The sequence below is a fragment of the Orcinus orca genome, chromosome 7 (genome assembly GCF_937001465.1).
Source record: "Orcinus orca chromosome 7, mOrcOrc1.1, whole genome shotgun sequence".
Classification (NCBI taxonomy): Eukaryota; Metazoa; Chordata; class Mammalia; order Artiodactyla; family Delphinidae; genus Orcinus; species Orcinus orca.
Window position 1 is genome coordinate 54830221 of NC_064565.1, and position 21353 is coordinate 54851573.

The 21353-nt window shown below is 33.1% G+C and overlaps 1 protein-coding gene across 3 annotated transcripts in view; it reads right to left on the bottom strand.

The window, feature by feature from the left end:
* Nucleotides 1–21353, bottom strand: part of LOC101279038 (sodium channel protein type 1 subunit alpha) — a 163229-nt gene that overhangs the window by 11982 nt on the left and 129894 nt on the right. For all 3 annotated transcript variants that reach the window (XM_049712218.1, XM_049712219.1, XM_049712217.1), the window contains exons 18-23: nt 17979–18099; nt 16032–16186; nt 14100–14273; nt 10227–10349; nt 3106–3387; nt 343–396 (exon numbers count right to left, since the gene is read on the bottom strand). In XM_049712218.1, the coding sequence (XP_049568175.1) occupies nt 343–396; nt 3106–3387; nt 10227–10349; nt 14100–14273; nt 16032–16186; nt 17979–18099 (909 nt within the window). The remainder of the gene's footprint in view (nt 1–342; nt 397–3105; nt 3388–10226; nt 10350–14099; nt 14274–16031; nt 16187–17978; nt 18100–21353) is intronic.

The window sequence follows — 21353 nt, forward strand, 5'->3', positions numbered from 1 at the left end:
GTAAACTACTGATGGTAACCATGTATTTCTTCACATTTGCTCCAGCATGCCAATATTATTATTGATTATATAATTGGTAGATAAAAAGGAAACAAAATAGAAAAATAGTTAATAGATGGATATTTCTTAGTTATTAAATATACTCATGTGTTACATTAGTTTGACTTCCATTTTGATATATCTTACTAAGATCTTTCTGATAAATATTTGAGTATTAACTTGAGTCATACTTTTCCCTTTTTAAAAATTCATTGTAGAATCATTCCATTTAGCTGATATGCTCTGTTAATTTTAGTGCCTAATCAATACTGTGAAAAGACTTAGGATGTAAAGAATACTTACATTTCTGGAATCAACTGCTGCATACATTATATCCATCCATCCCTTAAATGTGGCCTATTAAAAAGGACATGCATGTTTTACTTTGGAGTAAAAATAATTCAGACCTGATGTTTAATAAATATTCTTCCTGATATATTTCTTTAAAAGGAACATTTTTAAAAGACATCTCGAAACAAATTTTACATGGATTTTGGACCAACAATATCTCAGTAAGTCTCTTCATTTCTAGACCATATAATAAACAGAATGGTCATTTGATATATCTTCCTGCTTGATAACCAACTCACAAATACTTCTCAGTTCTTTTTTTTTATTATTTTTTAACATCTTTATTGGCGTATAATTGCTTTACAATGGTGTGTTAGTTTCTGCTTTATAACAAAGTGAATAAGTTATACATATACATATGTTCCCATATCTCTTCCCTCTTGCGTCTCCCTCCCTTCCAATCATGCAATATAAAGTGCTATCAAGATTTGGCGGAATACTTTTAGAAAGCTTTACAAATGCCAACACATTTGGCAATGTTTGTAGCAGCAAAACAACTACAACTTAGACCTGACGATCATCCACTAAAATCTATCTACAAGGTGACAAAGCGACTGAAAGTTTATGATTTCTCTTGATTGTAACACTCTAAGGATCATACAGGTATACAAAAAGTCAGTTGCAACTAACATTTTAAGAATTTTAAAGCATAACATCTAGAAATAATCCTATATTCCACTTTCTTCTCTGTAACTTTTTAAAATAATACTCCTTTTTTTTTTTTTTTTCTGTTCGTTTGTTTTGTTTTGTTTTTGGGGTTTTTTTTTGGCCATGCCACATGGCATGTGGGATATTAGTTCCCCAACCAGGGATTGAACCCTCGCCACCTGCGTTGGAAGCGCGGAGTCTTAACCACTGGACCGCCAGGGAGTCCCTCTTTGTAATTTTTGATGAGAGTGAGTTAATTTGGGTAAGAAAAGTGAAAAATAGTACACTTGGTATTCCAAGTGTAATAGCTTACAGTAATTTGTTACTTGCCCTAGGACATGAATTTTGAGCCCTACGGGCCTGAGAGGATTATTCCTTAGTGAGCAAATCTAGCAAAAAGCTTTCAGCATCTGTATCTCAACACATCTTTGTTTTTATAACACTAACACTTGTGAAGTGGTAGATGTCATGGGAAGAAAGCCAAGTAAGGGTGGTTGTGATGGCAGTGAAGAGAAAGTAAAGTTTCTTAGCTAGAAAATAGAACTTATTTGTGTATCAAAGAGGGAAATGTTGAATGTGTCAATGGCTGAGGTCAATGATAGAACAAGTTCATCACACACTAGGTACAGGAACAGAAAAAAGTGATTCAAGGAACCATTTCAATGAATTGCTAATCAACAGAGAGATGATTCTGTATAAAGCCAAGAATAAATCAGTACTTCAGTAGCAGAATTTATTTAATGGCTTCATACAGGATCTTTACCCCTTGTTTAGCATTTTAAGGGACTGCTTGAAATTTTCAATTTTTCTTTCTCAATTTTATGGAGGAAGTGATATAAATTAGTGATATTTATAAGTGTGGTTATTAGTTAAGCGTTAGGATAAGGGCCCAAGGAAATATCATCATGTGCCTACGCTAATATTTAAAGAAATCATACTTGCCAGATTATAAAAATCTCTATTTTAATTGCATAAGCGTTCAGAGTAAGTCAGAAACATCTACAAGAGAAATAAGAATTTCTAACAAGAAGGTGGAAAGAATTTGTAAAATAATCACAGTACTGACACCTCTGAAAGAGATGCACGAGGATTTTGACCACTCCAGGTTTGTTTGCTTAATCTCCTGGCTGAACAACTGAAAACACAACCCTGGTGAAACAAAATAGATTTCTTCCCTAAAGACTCTGCAGAACCACAGGAAAGAACTTACACAGTTTTTTTTTTTTTTTAAGATGAGTTTTCAGTGGCCAAAATAGAACAGTATTTTTACAATGTTTTTCAAACGACCTAGACTGTTTTTACCCACTGCTCTCTTGTGATGCAGCTGCAGTCAGAAGCAGCATCAAATGAAAATGTTTAAGAGGCCACCATCTTTTACATTTTTATAAATTGTGAACTATGTTTCAGGCTTAAAGACCCAGTAGTGAAAACATCAATATTTAGAGAAAAAAAAAAAGACTTAAGTAATTGTACTGAAGGACATTTGGGGTGAGACAACAGCTGCTTGTGTTTGATTTCTGTGTCTGAGTGTTACCTGGTATTATTTCATTTTGCTATGAGGATCTAAACCTAAAACCTAAATATCATTCCCCAATCTTCAATCCAAATGATACAATTCAGTAGCAGTTAATTTAATTCCCACCAATTTGTTACAATCCAATCAGGTGTGTTAAGGGTGTATGTTTGCGGGGAGGGGGTGATCCATCAGTGAAACAAGCTTTCCAATTGCAATAGGAAAAATAATAGCAAATTTATTGATTTATTAATCAACTTGTTCACATGGGAAGAGAGAGTAATATGAGAAGAAAAAAAGACCTTTGGAAAGAACTAAAATACCTGGCCACTATCAACTAAAATACCTGGCCACTATCAACTACGTCTGCACTGTTTAAATATACTGACACTTCCACCCATCTGGGCTCATGAACTTGTACTAATAAACCAAAATTAGAAAAAAGGAAATACGTTATAAAATTTCTTCTTAGTAACTAAATAATAGCTGTATATCATTACTTTGTTATTATTCCAAACAATAAACACATTTCAGAGAAAAGAGTGTTCACTTACAACTTGAAGCAAAGAGAGATACCCAAATCCTACATTATCAAAGTTTACTTTCACATTTTTCCATCGGGCAGTCTCATTTCTTTCTATTAGTATTAGGCAATCAGAATGATTATTCACTTCGCTGATGTCAAACATGTCACCAGTTGTGGTGTTAACACAGTGGTAGAATTTGCCAGCAAACAAATTTACGCCCATGATGCTGAAAATTAGCCAGAATATAAGACAAACCAGAAGCACATTCATGATGGATGGAATTGCTCCTAAAAGGGCATTCACAACCACCTAATACACAAATGGAAAAAAAGAAAAGTCAGAATTCTTGTTGGTTAAAAGAAAAGACATTCCCCTAGTAATCTTTAGTCATTCTTTTTTTTTTTTTACTATCAAGATTATTCTAAGATATTTAAAAGCAAAGTAAAAATGTCTTAAAATGAAATACATTCTTTCATAAGCAATACATTTAGGGAAATGAATTTAGATAATATATCAAAGATAAAAAAGATTTTAAAAAGAGAGGAGAAGTACTGAAAAGTTAAAGGGAAAACAAAATCAGAGGAATTTGCTGTCGGATGAAGTCAGAAAAGTTTTTATTAGAAAAAGTAAGAATTCCTAACAGAGAAAATTAACTCATTAAAAAAGGCAGTATATTAAAGAATGAAACTAAAATGTTGGGACAAGAGTTGATTTGATTGATATATTTTACTAAACTAAAAATTCAGATGTATAAATATAAAAAATTATTAAATACCTAATATAATTTTGTCCTTAATTATTCATGCATTGCTATGACTAATAATAATTTTTGCATAAGAAGCAAGACAATTTAGCATTATGTATTTCATTAGATCATCACATCGTTTATTTCAAGCTCCAGTCATATCAGTTGTTTCATTTACTGAGTTTAATTTGATAAACTTATTTTAAATGAAACATAGTAGAAATCAGTTTCTTAGGAAAATAAGAAAAGGAGGGATGCCATTTTTGGGATGATAGCTCCTAAATCTGATGTGATTATATCAAGTTCTGTGCTAAATAATTAGCTACTTTTTTTTTTAATGGAAGCATTTTTGCCCCTCTTATCTTTATTCCTGGACCACAAATTAAAACTCTGAGTTTTTAGCAACACTGTAGGGAGGACTGTCCTTGCTTCCTTCTCTACAGTTCCCATTGGAGATGCACATGAGTAGCTAAGAGAGAGATAAACACAGGCCCTAAAATGCTCCTAAGTGGCAGATGATGCCTCAGACTTGAACATTCATAGCTAAGTTGAATTCTACCTGTGTACCTCTATGATTCTTGTCGATCTGAAAGTGGGCCAAAGGCAATAATAAAACCATTAATGACAAAGAGGGGAATGAGAATGAAAAAGTGAAGTCAGTTGAATTATCTAGGCAGATCCAGATGATGTGAGCTATGCAGCCTACCAAGCTGACACATGGTACCTCACCTTTATCTCATGTGGCCGTCTGCATTAAGACAACTAAATGAATAAGTCTTTATTTTATACTTCACTTTAAATGTGTGGATACACTTAGATTTCTTTGGATTCAAGATATGAAAGCTGAAATCAAGTTATTATTTATTTCCCTCCTTTTCCAAACATTTTGCCTACCAGCCAGATTAAAAAGCTTTTTCTACTGTGTATACACAAAGCACATGTTAAAATGCATATTTTGTTTGTTTGTTTGTTTTTACCTACAACACCCAATTTAGCCCATGAGCAGAACACTGGCTACCTACACCTATTTCTTGAATTCTTTTCCCATCAATCTGTAGGTCTCACACTTTTTTCTTCCAAACCTTTCTCACCTCTATCACTTCTCCATTTTCATGATTGCCACCCTAGTTCTGACATCTGTTAGTACATACTTGTACCATTTTCAGAGTCTACCAATTTCCTCCTTCCTTTCATTCATATAAGATGAATTCATCTCCGACTCTCATTTAAAATTATTTAATGGCTTCCCACTGATTATCAAACATCTTCCTTACCTTGATGTTCAAATCACTTCTCAATCTGCATTTCTAGTTTTAACTTCCCTAGCCACCTAGCCTTCACGCCAATCCAACTAATGTAATTACCATGTTCTAATAACATTACCAGAGAACTGAGATGCCCTTTCCTTTGAAATTCCGTGTCCACTACCTCCCCTTCTGAAACACTCTCCTCACAAGCTGTAGTTCAAGCAGCACTTCTGTCATGGAGCCTCACTTCACCTCTCAGTTTAGCCTCCAAAAGAGAGATGAGTGTTTCCTCTTTTGAATTCAAAACTCAGAATTCCAGCACTGGACAGGACTATAGAGATACTTTACTACTGCATTCTCATTTGGCAAATGAGAAGAATGAGCTAAGCTAGGTTAAGTTCAGAATGTAGACTAAAAATGGCATCTAGTGCTTCTTCTACTCGACCTCACTAATTTTCCTTAGAGTCACTCGTACTTATCCGGTACCCAGATTGCTCTGTGTTAGAGTTAATGAATGGCATTCCCATAATCTTGACAGATGGTAGCCTTTTTTTTTTTTAATTTAAGATGAAAAAATATATTTGTGAATTCTCCAAGGCTTTGAGTGCCTTGAATACAGGAATATAGCAGGTGCTTTGAATACAGGACTACAAAAATGGTGATTGAATGAATGAATGAAGTAAAGGTTAGCTTAGCATTTATTGATCAAAATATAATTTTTAAATGCTATTTCTGGATATGGGATGAGAATAAAGAGCTGAACACAAAATAATTTGGGGTTAGCTAATAAGTCTGAGGGGTTTCTTTTGAAACTGGGGATTGGATTTGCACTAAAATTAACTCTATGTAATTCATGATATAAGCAGCAGTGCCTTTCAAGGAACATTTACAATGGTTGGCATACATTTGGCCCAGAGAAAACGTTTATTTTTATGAAGATAAAAGGATTTACTATACAAAGGTCCATTCATATTTAAAATCTCATTAAATTAGGCAATGAAGGATGAGAGAAAGGATTGTCTTTTCCCAAGAGCCCCAAGCCCTTCCTTGGTTCAGCACAGAGGGAGGGGTATTAACTCCTTTCTGGCTCTAGGGAACTGCAGTAATTGGTTCCCAGGTGGTGAAGGCACTAGACAGAACTGGACTAAACAAGTTGGAAAGAACAAATTGAAGTTTCAGGCTGCATAAAGGAGGTTCTAAGAAAGGAACTATCTTAATGAATTAATACTAGAGGTTGCTTCTCACAAATGTTTTGCAAAACATCATCAAAATAGAATTTCTGTATTCTAGCACACAACTCACTCCTACAGAAACTCTTTCTGTTTCTGGTTCATTATCTGCTTTTTAAGTAAATCAACATGAAATGAGGGATTGACAATTAAATATGCAAATTAATGTTGGGAATTCTGATACATGCAGAAATGTCCTCTTGTCTGAATGAATTGTCTTTGAACTTCAAATCAATACTACTCATGGATTGCAATGTTTCTTTAATCAAAATACTGAAAAACTATGTGAATAAAAATCAAAAGTAGGCAAAGTAGAAATCACACATTTTAAAGTATGAAGAAGAGTAATAGTATCTTTTTTAAATCTAATGTCTGCATTTGTGTTATGGGATTTAATTACGGTAATTATTTTTGAAAGATATGTTACATTAATTATCCAAACAAAAATTCCAACTTTTTCTCTCCCTCAAAAATAAAAACTGTCCTCCTTGCACATTATTCCCAAACTTTAAGAATAAACAAAATGTAGATTCATTTTTATTTATGTTTTCACTATGATATTTTCTAAGATACTAAAAGGTTAGTTGGGAGTGACGTAGTCTACGAAGTAAGTTTATGCATTAAATTCTATCTTAATACACATAATAAGATGTTTTATTTCTAGGTGGGTGTTGTAGTCTGTATAATTCAAATAAGTGGGTCCTTTCATATTTACTTTATTTAAAACACAAATCACATGTGCTTACTCAACTCTATCTTAATATATTTTTGCTTTGTTACATTTGAAAAATAACCCCTATAAACTTACACTTAATAAAGCATGAGAATGATCACACAATCAATACCAGTTTTATGAAACCTGGAATACTGCACCCTAGCATCTGCTCACACATGTCAACAGGCAAGGAAGCCACTGCCGGTATCTTGATGTCAATTTTCAGGCCCCGGAACAAAGTAGAAAATAGCAAGTGTTCTTTTAAATGCCTCAAACAGCATCATCATCTTGATAAGTTAAAAACTTCACGCAACCATTCTAAACCAGGGTCCCCCACCCTCACCAATCAGATAATCTCCCCATAAATGGATAACTCAGTATACACACATCTGAATCATATTGAGTGAAACTTAATAAAGATATCAGCAGTTGAGGTTCAAATCCACAGAGTGTAAATTCACAAAAGGTATTTTTCTCAAAAGAAAATTTAAGACAATTGAAAATAGGGGATTAGAATGTAAATACTGTATTTTCCTTACTGTGGTGTGATAGTACCCTTCCCAAGCCCTCCCTCATCCCACTAACACAAAGTCACAGTGAAAGGATGAAAGGAAGCAAAAGGGGTAATACAGTACCCATAATAAAGGGCTGAGGGGCGGAACCAGCGCTCCACCCCATCCAAGTTGGAGCAAGATTATCCTATATAAAATAGAAATATATAGTTTGTTATTAGTTAGAAATCTGATATGACAGAACATTTGGTGTTACTTTTTGTATATGATGCTCTCTGTCTGTTTACCTATCAATCAAGGCTTGAGTTCTTTTGAAAAAGAAGGTATTTAAGATTTCCTAGACAAGGAAATTAAAAATACAAAATTTATTTTACTTAAGTTATCCATGACATCAATTCACTCAGTTCAATTTTACAAGTTGAAAATTTGGACTGGAAATTTGAAATACAATAAATGTTTCAAAGCTGTCAGCCAGAAATGTGCATAGAACATGCAAAACATAAAGGGCAGAGTGATGATAATTTATTTCTTACTTTCTAACTTCTTATCAAGCACTGTACAACATGCTTTATTTGGTAATGTTGCACTAAAGCACATGCTTTGAAGAAGTGACAAAACAAAAATAAAATGAGCCTGATTTACGCTTTCACATAGCTATTGTGATTTTATGCTGCTAGGGAAAAGAATAAAATGAGAGTTTCTGAATATATTCAAAGCTAACTTCCCAATTATAATCATCATTATTATTTCCATCCTCACCATCATCCATGATTATATTGTTTACAAAGTCAAAAATTCCAAATACCAGAAACAAAGAAACAAAAATAGAATCAATAATCAGGTTATTTTGTCTCTACAATGCCAAATACATGTTGAAATCATCAGCCATTTTAGGGTTGTATATATGCTGTCATTAAGAGGCAAGGACCATATTCATAAATCTGACAATTTAAACAATTAGTTCATCTCCTATCAGCATCTATAAGGATTTTGTTTTGAAAACTCCAAGTTTCAAAAATTAGCCTCTCCTTATAATATAAAAAGCATTATTGATCAAAATTATAGATAAGGTTATTTCTGTAAAAATTAAAGGCCCACAGGGTCAATACTGTTATGGAAATAATGTGTTAAATATGAAAATATCTGGCCATTTGACTCATGGATTTAATAAACTTCCAAAAGGTCTAATTTGAAATAATTACAACAGCTCCAAATGTTTAGCATTGTTCAGATTTCGAAAACTTTTCGAACGTATTACTTTGATTCAGCAGAATCAATCAAATGTTTTCAAAAAAAATCAAAAAATGTTTAAGTAGAATGTATAAAAATTATATTTTTCTCCAGAACTGAAACTACCAGTCTAAAACAAAAGTGACATTTTAATTGGAAAATAAACTTAATTTTCACATATCCTGAAGAGAATTTCCAATAACATTTTAGTAAGCTTTGAGGATCTCTGTGAGAAATAAAATAAGACCGTATTATATTGTGTTAAATTGTTTCTAGTGAGGAAACATTTTTTATATATGTTAGGGAAATTGCAGAAGTCTTCAATTGAAGATTTCATAAGATAGTCTTATGTTCTTAAAAGGTGACATTTATAATAAATTTTATTTTAGAAGAACACATAAGGCTATCAACAAACTAGAAAATGCAAATGCAAGTCTGCAATACAGCTTTGTTTCTATAAACATAACGAAATCTTAGGCAGCAAAAGACCAATGATTTTTCTGTTGGAATCACACTTAGTTCAGCAGCTTTGTTTTAGTAAAAGGAAATTTGATTAAAACAAAGAAACTAAATTTTTATGTTATACATCTTATAGATTAATGCTTCATATTTTTAAAAAGGCATGGAAAATAACAAGTCAATAATGACAAATTTTTTAACCTGTTATGAATCATAGGGAATGCTGTAGTATTTCCTTAAAAGGAGTAATATAAAATTTTCTGTGACTCATATAAATGATAGTTATGGTTAATTTATGAATCATCTATGGTAATGAGTCAAAATTATATTTTCTATTATGTTATAAAAGTTTAAATTCATTTTCATGAAAAATTGTGTAGATTTATATATAATCTTTAAGGTGATACTGCTATTTATATAAATTAAGAAATTAATGTAGTTATAAATTGAAGCTATATTAATAACAAAAAACTTTTAAAATTCAGTTAATATTTAATATCTACCCTTGAATACATTCAAATAACACAAACTTTGGCATTGTACAGACACAATTTTGACAATTAAAAATTTTTTTCCTTTACACTTATATTTAGGCACATGTATGATTCATATTGTTTTCAATAAAACTCATTAAGTACAGCTTAGACCACCACAAATGAGAAGCACATGATGTAGAATTCACTTTAGTTGATTATTATCATCATCATTACACATAGTGCTTTAATAGTGCATCTGTTTTTTTGTGTACAGGTTTGTAAGGAAACTCCCAAAATGGATTAGGAAATAAAGTCATTTTAATGAGCACGGCAGATAAATGATATTATATCATTTCAAGGGAGGCCTAAGTTCTCTTGCATATCACCTAGAAGTAAATATGCAACAGATAAAAGGAAAAAGTAGCAATTTGCAAGGATTTGCCATTCCTTTTGCATGCATGAGTTTTCCTTTTTTAAAATTTACTTTAATAATTTTGGCTCTATACAATACTTCAGGTTCTTTCATTTTCCTTACCCTCATCCCTTCAAAACGTGATAAGGCTCTTAGAGGTCTCAGAGCTCTTAGTGTCCTGAGAGATTTGATGGCGCCAAGTTCTGAGTAACCCAAGGCATTTGCTGTTAAACTGACCAATGAAACCTGCACACACACAAAAGTAAATAAATAGAATCATTGTCATTCAATTTGTAGTTACTATGTAATACAATAATTACAATTAAAAATAATTTATTTTATTGAAGTATAGTTATTTACAACATTGTGGTAATTACAATTTTTGTTTATAATTCCTCAGAAGATGAGTGGCTACATATTTTCAGTAAACCTTTTAAAATTTTAAGGAAATATTTTTAGTTGCATGCAAAGAAAGTAGCTTTCATGATGTTAATTAAAAACTAGTTGAATAAAAGAATTAAATGTCATGTGATTTAGTAATTACTCAGTTAGTTAGAAAACCTAAGTAAAAATTGATTTTAAAAAGGAAGAAGTCCAGGTATAGGAAAATGTCATTGATTATTCTTCCTTTATTTTATTAAGTTGCTGCTGAATTTAGGGCTTTGCCAATGGTTAGTAATAAAATATAAAAACTGCTATTGTACCAGAAAAAGCAAGAAATATCTATCCTGTGTTGGTATTTTCAACTAATTATAATTGATACCCACAGAAATTAATGCGCTGTCATATTAATTTTGAGGTTGATTTTTTGAAGATGAATTTTTGTTGTCTTGCTAATACTTTGTGTTTTCACTTATCTAAAGTTTATTCCTACGTAAATAATGTAACTTAAAAGTAATTCCATCATGAAACTTACTCAAAATTTTTATACTAATCTAGAGCTTCTGCCACGGTACTTGGCCCAAAATCGCCAGTCAATAAATGTTTACCAAATAAAGAAATAAATAAACTAACTTCATTTGCATGAAATATGCAACTAAAACTAAGAAATACAAATTTTAGATGTGTAATTCTCTAAATAAAGACCAAAACTCTGTATCCAGAGTTAGAATTTCTTTGGTTTGAGAATAGCTGGTATTGGATAGTTCCAAATACACTGGATACTATTTTTGCAAAATTTTCTATGTTTAAGTGTATTAAGTTGGCTTATGTTTAATATGCTTTTTAGTTTACTTGAGATGTGCTATAATTCCTTTTGTCTTTTTTTAGAGTGCTATGCTGATCCTTATGAAGTAATTAAAATAGAACCGTGAAAAATAAAAGTATTATTATTGCAAAACTATAAAATTCCCTTCAGAATTATTTTCCTAAAATATTTCGGAAATGGCTATTAAAAACCAACTCGTAATAATAAATAAAATCATCATTCTTCCACTAAAAAATTCAGACATGGAATAAGCATAAAAGAGAAAAGCAAAGCTCAGGAATTTTCAAAAGGATTAAATTATATTTAGATTTAAAGCCTAGTGTGAAAAATTATGAGCAGTTGAAATATGATATAACTTCTAATGCTTGAAATCTCAAATATTAGAAACTTTCTCTTTGTGACATGCTGAAGCAATTATTCTTTTGAGGTTTCTTTCTTTTTTTTATTGAGGTATATTTGATTTACAATATTATATTAGTTTTAGCTGTACAACACAGTAGTTCAAAATTTTTATAGATTATACTCCATTTAAAGTTATTATAAATATTGGCTATATTCCCTGTGCTGTATAATACATCCCTGTAGCTTATTTATTTCATACATAGTAGTTTGTACCTTTTAATCCCCTACCCCTATTGTGCCCCTCCCCCATTCCCTCTCCCCACTGATAACCACTAGTTTGTTCTCTATATCTGTGAGTCTGTTTCTGTTTTGTTATATTGACTAGTTTGCTTTACTCTTAGATTCCACGTATAAGTGATAACATACAGTATTTGTCTTTTCCTGTCTGACTTACTTCAGGTCCATCTGTGTTGTTGCATATGGGAAAATTTCTTTTCTATGGCTGAGTAGTATTCTATTGTGTGTGTGTGTGTGTGTATATATATATATATATATACACACATATCTATCATATCTTCTTTACCCATTCATCTGTTTTTTTTTTTTTTTTTTACAGAAGCTGTTGCGGGTAGGAGTTTATTAATTAATTTATTTATTTTTGCTGTGTTGCGTCTTCGTTTCTGTGCGAGGGCTTTCTCTAGTTGTGGCAAGTGGGGGCCACTCTTCATCGCGGTGCGCAGGCCTCTCACTATCGCGGCCTCTCTTGTTGCAGAGCACAACCTCCAGACGCGCAGGCTCAGTATTTGTGGCTCACCGGCCTAGTTGCTCTGCGGCATGTGGGATCCTCCCAGACCAGGGCTCGAACCCGTGTCCCCTGCATTAGCAGGCAGATTCTCAACCACTGCGCCACCAGGGAAGCCCCTTTCATCTGTTGATGGACACTTAGGTTGCTTCCGTATCTTTATATTATTATAAATAATACTGCTGTGAACATCGGGGTGCATGTACCTTTTCAAGTTAGTGTTTTCACTTTCTCCGGATATATATCCAGGAGTGGAGTTTCTGGATCATATGATAATTCTATTTTTAGCTTTTTTAGAAACCTCCATACTGTTTTTCATAGTGGCTGCACCAATTTATATTCCCACCAACAGTGTACAAGGGTTCCCTTTTCTCTACATCCTCGCCAATATTTGTTATTTGTGGTCTTTTTGAAGATAGCCATTCTGAAAGGTGTGAGGTGATACCTCATTGTGGTTTTGATTTGCATTTCCCTGATGATTAGCAATGTTGAGCATATTTTCATGTGCCTATTGGCCATCTGCATTTTCTCCTTGGAACAATTTCTATTCAGTTCTGCCCATTTTTAATTTAGCTGCTTGTTTGGTTTGATGCTGAGTTGCATGAGCTGTTTGTATATGTTGGATGTGAACCCCTTATCACTCTTTTGAGGCTTTTTTCAATTCACTCATTTCATAGTAACACTGTTAAGCTTTTCAAATAGCTCTGGGTTTGCCTTTTTTCAGAATTAAAGAGATATGATGTATATGCATGACCCTTAGTTCTAGAAATACTTTCCATAAGAAATCTGCATAGTTCTGCTGGATTATCATCTTTGGGTAATAAAACTGTTGCCTATGAAGTTTGTAATATTTCGAACACACTTTTCTAAAACTGAAATTATGCCAAACTTGAAACATATAACATGATGTTTACCTTTAACAAATCTCAAAGGCAGCCACTTGTTTTGGGTAGATGAAATATTAATCATTAGGTTTACAAACTCTGTGAAGGGCTGTTGGTACATTATGGGCTTGCTGCAAATCTACAGTTACACTGGGGAAACTCCTCATCCCAGAATGAAGTAGAGTTTTTCACTACACCCCGTACATCTTACTTCCTATAATGGAGTTATAATCTACATAATCTACTCTTTAAACATATCCTTTAAAAACTTTGAGAAGATGAAAAAGAATTTTTAAAAATTGACATTAGCTTCCACCATCATCACTGTTTATTGAATGTCTTTAACTCCGTATGCACTAATATCATCATTTTACAGAGTCAAAAGCCAAGTAAGTTACTCAGTGGCACACAACCAATCAGTGGTGGGGCTGGGATTCAAGCTCGATTCTGTCTGATTCACAACGTAAGTAATTTAAACAACATACCCTATTTCACCACTCTCCCTACAAAGTTCTGCTACGTTTTTTCCCAGCTTTTTATTCTAGATAACCACCACAAATCCCATCCCCCCATGCTAAATCAGTATTAAATTAGCTTATTTCTTACAAAAACTACACTATTATTCAGTGAATTAGTTTAGTGTCTACTAAGTAGCATATCCTGTCAGCATAACAGAGTGATCAAAGATTCACTATTTTAGAATTAGTTTATAGATAAAACAAATTACCTTGAATGGAAGATAAAGATAGGAGGATACTTACATCAACAATTAAGAAGTCTAGCCAACACCAGGCATTGGTGAAATATGTCTGATAGCCATATGCCACCCATTTTAGAAGCATTTCCAGAATGAAAATGTAAGTGAAAACCTTATCAGCATATTCCAACATTGTCTTGATCGTCTTTCGCTGATCAATATATATATCCTCAAATGCCTATAAAGAAAAGTTATGCATTTTAGCTTTCTGAAACTATTATACTATTACAACTATTATGAGCTATTTTTTCTGACCACATATAAATATCTTTTCCTGATTTTATATATATGACACTTCATTGCAACAGGAGGGTAGAGGAAGAGTAGCTATCACTGTCTTTTCTTTATCTCAAAGACCTTTTAATGAATCAGGAGAAAAGTTATGCTCTCTAGTGATATAACTGGAAGGAAGAAGTAAGAGCATAACTCTAATGAATTAGTTTGACTTGTTCAGGAAATAGTTCTTGATGTCACATCTTGATGCTGCTACCCTAACTTGAAGTTATTTATTCCTTTTGTTTCATATCTTTTGCTTCCTCCTGTTGGCTTTTTTAATTTTTATTTTTTGCCATAGAAAGGAGGTTGAAGAAATAAAAAGTGAAGGCTTATATTTTTCATAAAGCAGAAATTGTAATTGATCATCACATTGCCTAATTTTACTATACAGTTGAGTTCATTTGTTCCCTTTGTCCCCTTCATTTTGTTGATAGTTTATATTTCTCAGCAAAGATATGGTGTGACAAGGATGGTAAGATGAATTTACTTCTCATTCAGACTCTTAATATGTATTCTTCTTCTAATGTGAACCTCACTTGACATTTTTTATCTAAGTATATATTCAGTTAAATGGTGAAAAACTATTTCTTGTCTAAAGTGCCATGTAGATAAAATTTATTTCATCAGAGAGATATGCAGAAAAATATAGGCCTGTGTTAGAGTTATACACTTTTAAGTTAAAGAAACCTAAGTAATTGCATTTCAATCAGGCAAGTTTTACCATCTTTCCATCCTTTATCTATCTATCTATCTACCTATCTATCTATCTATCTATCTACATCTATCTTATGGCTTAAGTAGTCTATTTGTGTCAGCATTTTCCTAAAATGCTATCTATATGCTATACTTTATATTTTTGTAAATGATTTTCATATAAATAGAAATTGATTCTGATGAACACTTTTATATAGAGAGAAACCAGTCCTTAAATAATCCCTTAGGCACGCTGCCCAATATTTATTTTACCAATATCCATTGTTCTCTGAGTAGCATAAGAACAATGGACCCAATTCAAAACAGACAGAGAAGTGGTTCCTAAGGACTTTTTGACTGTCCATAAAGAGATAATAATAATATCATTCATAAACAAAATTCATCAGAACTTAGAAGTTATATATACCCAATCACAGGACTTTACTGTAGTTGCCATGCTTACTTTCTTGTTAAAATATGAGTAATTAAATACTCATGTTCTTTGGTTATAATGAATAAACTAGAGGGACAAATTTGGGGGGTTACTTAATAATAAGCAAAAATTAATAAATAGCTTGTTAGAAGTATATGTATACATAATAAAAGTAAATCCAGAACTGCATAGTTATACATTGTATATAGGCTGTAAGAATGAAGTGGGGTCATTAAAGATGCACTGGAGATGGGTAGAAGGGTGGGTGGGTGGGTATATGGGTGGATGGGTGTATGTATGGATGGATATAGCGATGCACATATGTTTAAGGAAGAAGTCATAAATGGAGATAACAGTTTGGGGGCTATCAAACAGAGGTGATGGCTGATTCCACAGAAATGGATGTAGAATGAGGGTTCAGGAAAAATAATGCATTGGATAATAAAACAATGCTACTGAAAGGATTAATAAGTCATTAGTATTAGGTGATTCTAAGACTTGGCATTATAGCACGTTTGCTTAATATTCACTCACCAGAGCACCACTACTAAGGAGAATCATGAAAACAATGAAGGTCTCAAACCAGTTATGTTCAACTATTCGGAAACACGTTCTTCTCAGGTTCCACCATTGTTTTCCTCTCCCTTCCTCCACACTAATTTGACAACATTTGAATCTTTGTACACAGCCTGCAAGTATAATGTTCAAACAGGAGTAGGTAAATAACTTCTGCTGCTTCAATGATACCCTTTGGCGTGTCCTGGATTCATCTTCTCATTGCTACTGCCATCTCTATCTTGCTAGGATAACTCTCTAAGCCTGGAGTAGTAAGAGCACATCTATTAGCAGAGTGAAGTTGTGAAAATTATTCAGCCTCTTTAAACGGTTCCCTGGATAATACCTGTTTTTTCGGACCCAACTGCTATTGTCCAAGAAAGAACGTTGTAAAGTACAAGTACATGTTAAGTAGCTTTGCCTTGTACTATATCATCCTATTGCACTTTGTTGAAGTCACTCTAGGAAAGGACTTCAAAGTGAAATTAATAATAAGCAGAAAACGTCCCTTTTAAAGAGGATGCAGAGTAATAATATAGTTCTTACCCAACAATGCTGTTTATTACTGTTTAGGTTCTCTTGTGGTGCTCCTAGAAGAGCTTATAGAATTTTCAAGATTAATTTAGTCCACTAAAATGTGATTTGACTAGTCCTGCTTTGATTTGGTGTTGCCTTCCCTATACTGCTTTCACTCACTCTAACAAGAATTAAATCAACAGGAACCATAATGGAAAAGAATATAAAAAAGAATGTATATATATAAAGCTGAATCACTTTGTTGTACAGCAGAAATTAACATAACATTGTAAATCAACTATACTCCAATAAAAAAATAAAATTAAAAAAAATTAAATCAAGAGAAATTTGTGAGCACCTTTGTAATCACCATAGAGGATATTAAAAAAAAAGAAAAAGAGAAAAAATGTAAAAAGGTACAGAACGTGGACTTGCCCCCAGGAAACCTACAATCTGGTTTTTAAGAACAGATATAAACAAAAGAACACTGCCTCAAGTCAAAAAAAAAAATCAGGTATGCTTGAAGAAAAGGGAGAAAGAAGGGGAAGGGAAAGAAGGGAAGGAAGGAAGAAAGCCAGTAAAGATATATATAACAGTTCAAATGAGAAAGAGAAGAACCCTCATAAGATAATACATGATTAGTTATCAGGTGAATTAAAGAATATCTTTATTTATAGCTGTTCAGAGGAATAAGAAGTTTTTCCCACCATGGTCGGATGAAGGTAGTTCTGAGGACTTTGAGTGATGTGTATAATTTATACAGGAAAAGAGGGAGAAAATATATATCAGGCCTATGAGGAAAAAAAATCACAAAATAGAGAATATGCAAATATATTCATACCTTCAAAACTCAAATTCCCAAGAAACTCAGACCATGGGAAATACTAATCATGGAGAAAACAAAGCTCTTAGACTTATTGTCCATATTGTGCCAGGCTAAACTAGATACTGTGCAGGGATCAGGTATTGGGCAGTGCTTATTTCCTGTTTCACCCAGCAAGCATTGGAAAATAATGATTTTGTTAAAAAAATACATCTGAGCATTTGCAACTCATTTGACTTTAATAGCTAAAAAATTACTTCTAAAGTAACTTTTGTGTATGAGAATTTTGACTAGTGTTTAAGATGCCAACTTATTGCGAAATCACCGTTTTATTTGAAATATTATAAATTAGTCATTAGTTTTGATTACATTAAAATATCTTTTCTCCATGTTCATGGTCCCTTACACATAATGGGCAGATATAACCAAAACATAACATGAGATTTTAAATCTGTTGGCATATAAGAGGTAATTGAAATAGATTGACTACAAAGTTCTATTCTGAGTGGTCCATTTTGGGTGATCAACAGCTAAAAAAAAAATGCATTCTATAAAGGGAAGATTAACATGAAGATCATGTTCTTTACCTTCAGTGAAACAGGCTTCAGGTTCAAGGGTTTCCTCAGGTTCCACTACAGGCTGTTCCTCGGCAGGTGCTCCAATGTCTACAGTGCTGCCTTCGGATGAGCTACTGCTTTCATTAAGTTTCTGAGCATGAGATGGACATAAAAAGTAAATCCCTTTTATTTTGGTACCTAAGAAATAGCCTAGCAAGGAAGGATTAGTACAATGAACTGATTCTGGATTCTCCTTGAAATTAAGAGATTTTTAAAATTAAAAATAAAGAATGAATAAGAAGGGGAAATAAGGAAATCATCTATGGTAACTCCTTTACCATAATTTGCAATGTATGAAGTCAGACTGCTATGTTATGAAGTTTCAAACGGCCATCAAAAACATGTACTAAGCAAACCACTGTCCTATGAATTAGAGAAGCCCCAGAGGGAGGGGTGGGAGAGGGGAAGTTAGTGATAATCATTATCACTTTGCAAATGATAAAATTAAGGTTTAGACAGGTTAAGTAACTTGTCTATTGTCATATAACCAACAAGTGAGAAAGCCAAGATTTGAGAGAATTGTTGCTGAGCCCAAAGCCCATGCTCTGACTTCTGTGCAACCACCCTGTTTCTGAAATAAAAGAAACAGTGTATTCACATGCTTATAATTCTTCCATCAATTTAAAAGTGGAAATAATCCATAGAAAAACTATCAAGATGAGTCTAACAGATGAAGAGAATCTACCACTGAAGTGAAACACAAAAACAAAGGCACCTTGTTTATAACATAAACCAATAATGGAATTTTACATAATACATATATTCAGTGTCTTCATGAAAATTAATTCATCAGATGCAAAAAACTAACTTTTGGATATGTGTAGACATGAGTTCTATTTAATCTCTGTTTACAGTAATTATGCCAAACGAATTATATACTTGTTATAAAGCAAATGTCATAATAGTAACTTAAGCACAAGCAATAATAAAACATTTTGGTATAATATTACTTTAACTCACAGAGAAATGTTTTTTTAAATACTGCTTGAAAAGTCTTTAAAATTTCTGAACAAATCCAGCTTTTGCTTATCACAGTTCTTCACACATAGTGCTAGATATCAGGCTCCTTATCAAACTTTGTATCCATTACTAAATATTATTGATAACCCAGATTTCAGTTTTCAGTTAGCAACTGTGAGTACTGATGTGAACCTAAAATAATATAAAATTAATTTATGTCTACTTATTGCCTCCCTAAATATCCTCCCCTGATGTGGCTTGCCTAGATGATGATAAAATAAATTGACACCTTTTTTTATGTATAGTTACTCCAGGTCTTACTGGGTCAGACTTTCTCCAGATGAGAGCTGTCGCCAATATATCCAACTTTATTTTAAGAATATTCTTTAAAATTATCTATTCTTGTCTTATAACCCAACTTTGTAATATGTTACCAGTTACTCTACTTCTAAGCATATTTTCCCTTTAATGCATACAGTTGGGAATCAATCTACATTTTTAAAAGGATATAAAAGATGATTAAATGCCCATTATTAGTACTCAGTTGGAAGATGTGCTCCTGGAAAGTTCCCAGGTATAGACAAGTGATCCTCTAGATGTTTACAAATTAATTTCCAAACACATCTTAAGCAATGTAATTATATTCCATGATCTGCTTGGACTATGGCAGGAAAGTAGAAGTGTGCCTAGTGTCACTTAAATTCAGCATGCTCTTAATTAAAGATGTCTTTTTTTTTCTTTTTTTCTATCCTAAACCTACTTTTTAAACCAAGTTCCTGATTCCGATTCTTTGCAATATCATTCTTTCAGCACCTAGACTCAAACCTCCTTGTCTTATTTATTTCAAATATTGACAGTAAAGTCATTTAATTCTACCTTTGAAATAACTCTTCTCTCAGTTTCATCTTCCAAATTCTTATGAACTCTCTGTTGACTACTGTCACTTTTTTTTGGACAGCTATAAATAATAAGTTCATCCTTATTCTCGCCTCACCTAATTCTAGACCTTTGTGGAACACAAAGCCTGAATTATGCTACATGCCCAATAAATATTTGGTGAATGAATGAATACCTCTGTTTCAGATATTACTACCAAATGAAATTTCTGTCTCCAACTTACCTTTCTAACCAAATTTCCCAAATCTATCTTTCACAGAAGCTGTCCTTTAGTCAAGGTGAACTTCTTAATGTTCTCTGGCTTTTGCTTATAGTGGCTTTTGCCCATCATTGTGGAAGAAGAATAATTACGCTCTCATCTTCAACACTTTATCGGCACAATTCTTTCGGCACGTACTTCTTTTTATTTAGCCCACCTCCATACTAACTGACTTACCAAGCTAACGATGCTTGGCATTTTCTCTGTAGAACACAATGACTGATGCCAGTGGTGTGCTGATATTTTCTCAGGAGGTGGGCTACACTCTAGTACACCTGTACACCTCTTCTTCCACCTGGTGAGTTGTGTAGTTATCGAAAATAAGTTATGTTTGTGTTCAAATCAACCTGTACTATTGTAAATTAATGTAATTACAGAATTTACTCTTGCATAATTTGATAAAATGAGTTTGAAAACAAAGTTATTTATTGTATTCATAAAAACTAAGTTGAAATCATTGCATAAACTAAATAAAGACAAATCTCTCATACATATACAAACACATTAAAAAAAACTTACTGTAAAATTAGGTGTGAATAATTATTTTTAAAAAGGGGTATTGGGACTTCCCTGGTGGTCTAGTGGGGGGCACAGGTTCAATCCCTGGTTGAGGAGCTAAGATCCCGCATGCCATGGGCGTGGCCAAAAAATGGGGGGGGGTGTATCTGGGATATAAATTTCTGGAAGGATGCTAAATTCAGGTTGCCTTATAAGGTTCTTTAAAATCTTTGTCCTCTTTGAAAAACCTAAACTGGACTCATAGATGATGAATTACAGGTGTGGCTCATGCTAAAGTGATGATGCAGAACCGCAAACAATGAACCCAGACTGGAACAAGAGGCCCAAAGGCACATTTTAATTTAAGTATGTATCAATTTTCAAAATGAAGCAGTTTAATGTTTGGGATTGGAAGGAGTTTGTATACATTTCAGGAATGGGACATGATTACAGGTTCGAGTTTTAAAGTTAGTATTCATATCCGGTTTAAATAACTCCCTAAAGCAACATTTTGCAAAAGAAGCCTGGTAAACCACATCCTCGCTGACCCCCTTGACAGACCCTGATTCTCACACTAGCGAGGGAAACTTGCCCCACCTTTGTCATACTGACATCAGATAAAATGACAAGTGAATGTTAGAAAGACCAAACCACAGGCAAGTAGGCTCAGGCCAGTTAATATACTCTAGATAAATTATGCTAACCAGAGAAAAAAGTTAGTGTTTTTTCTA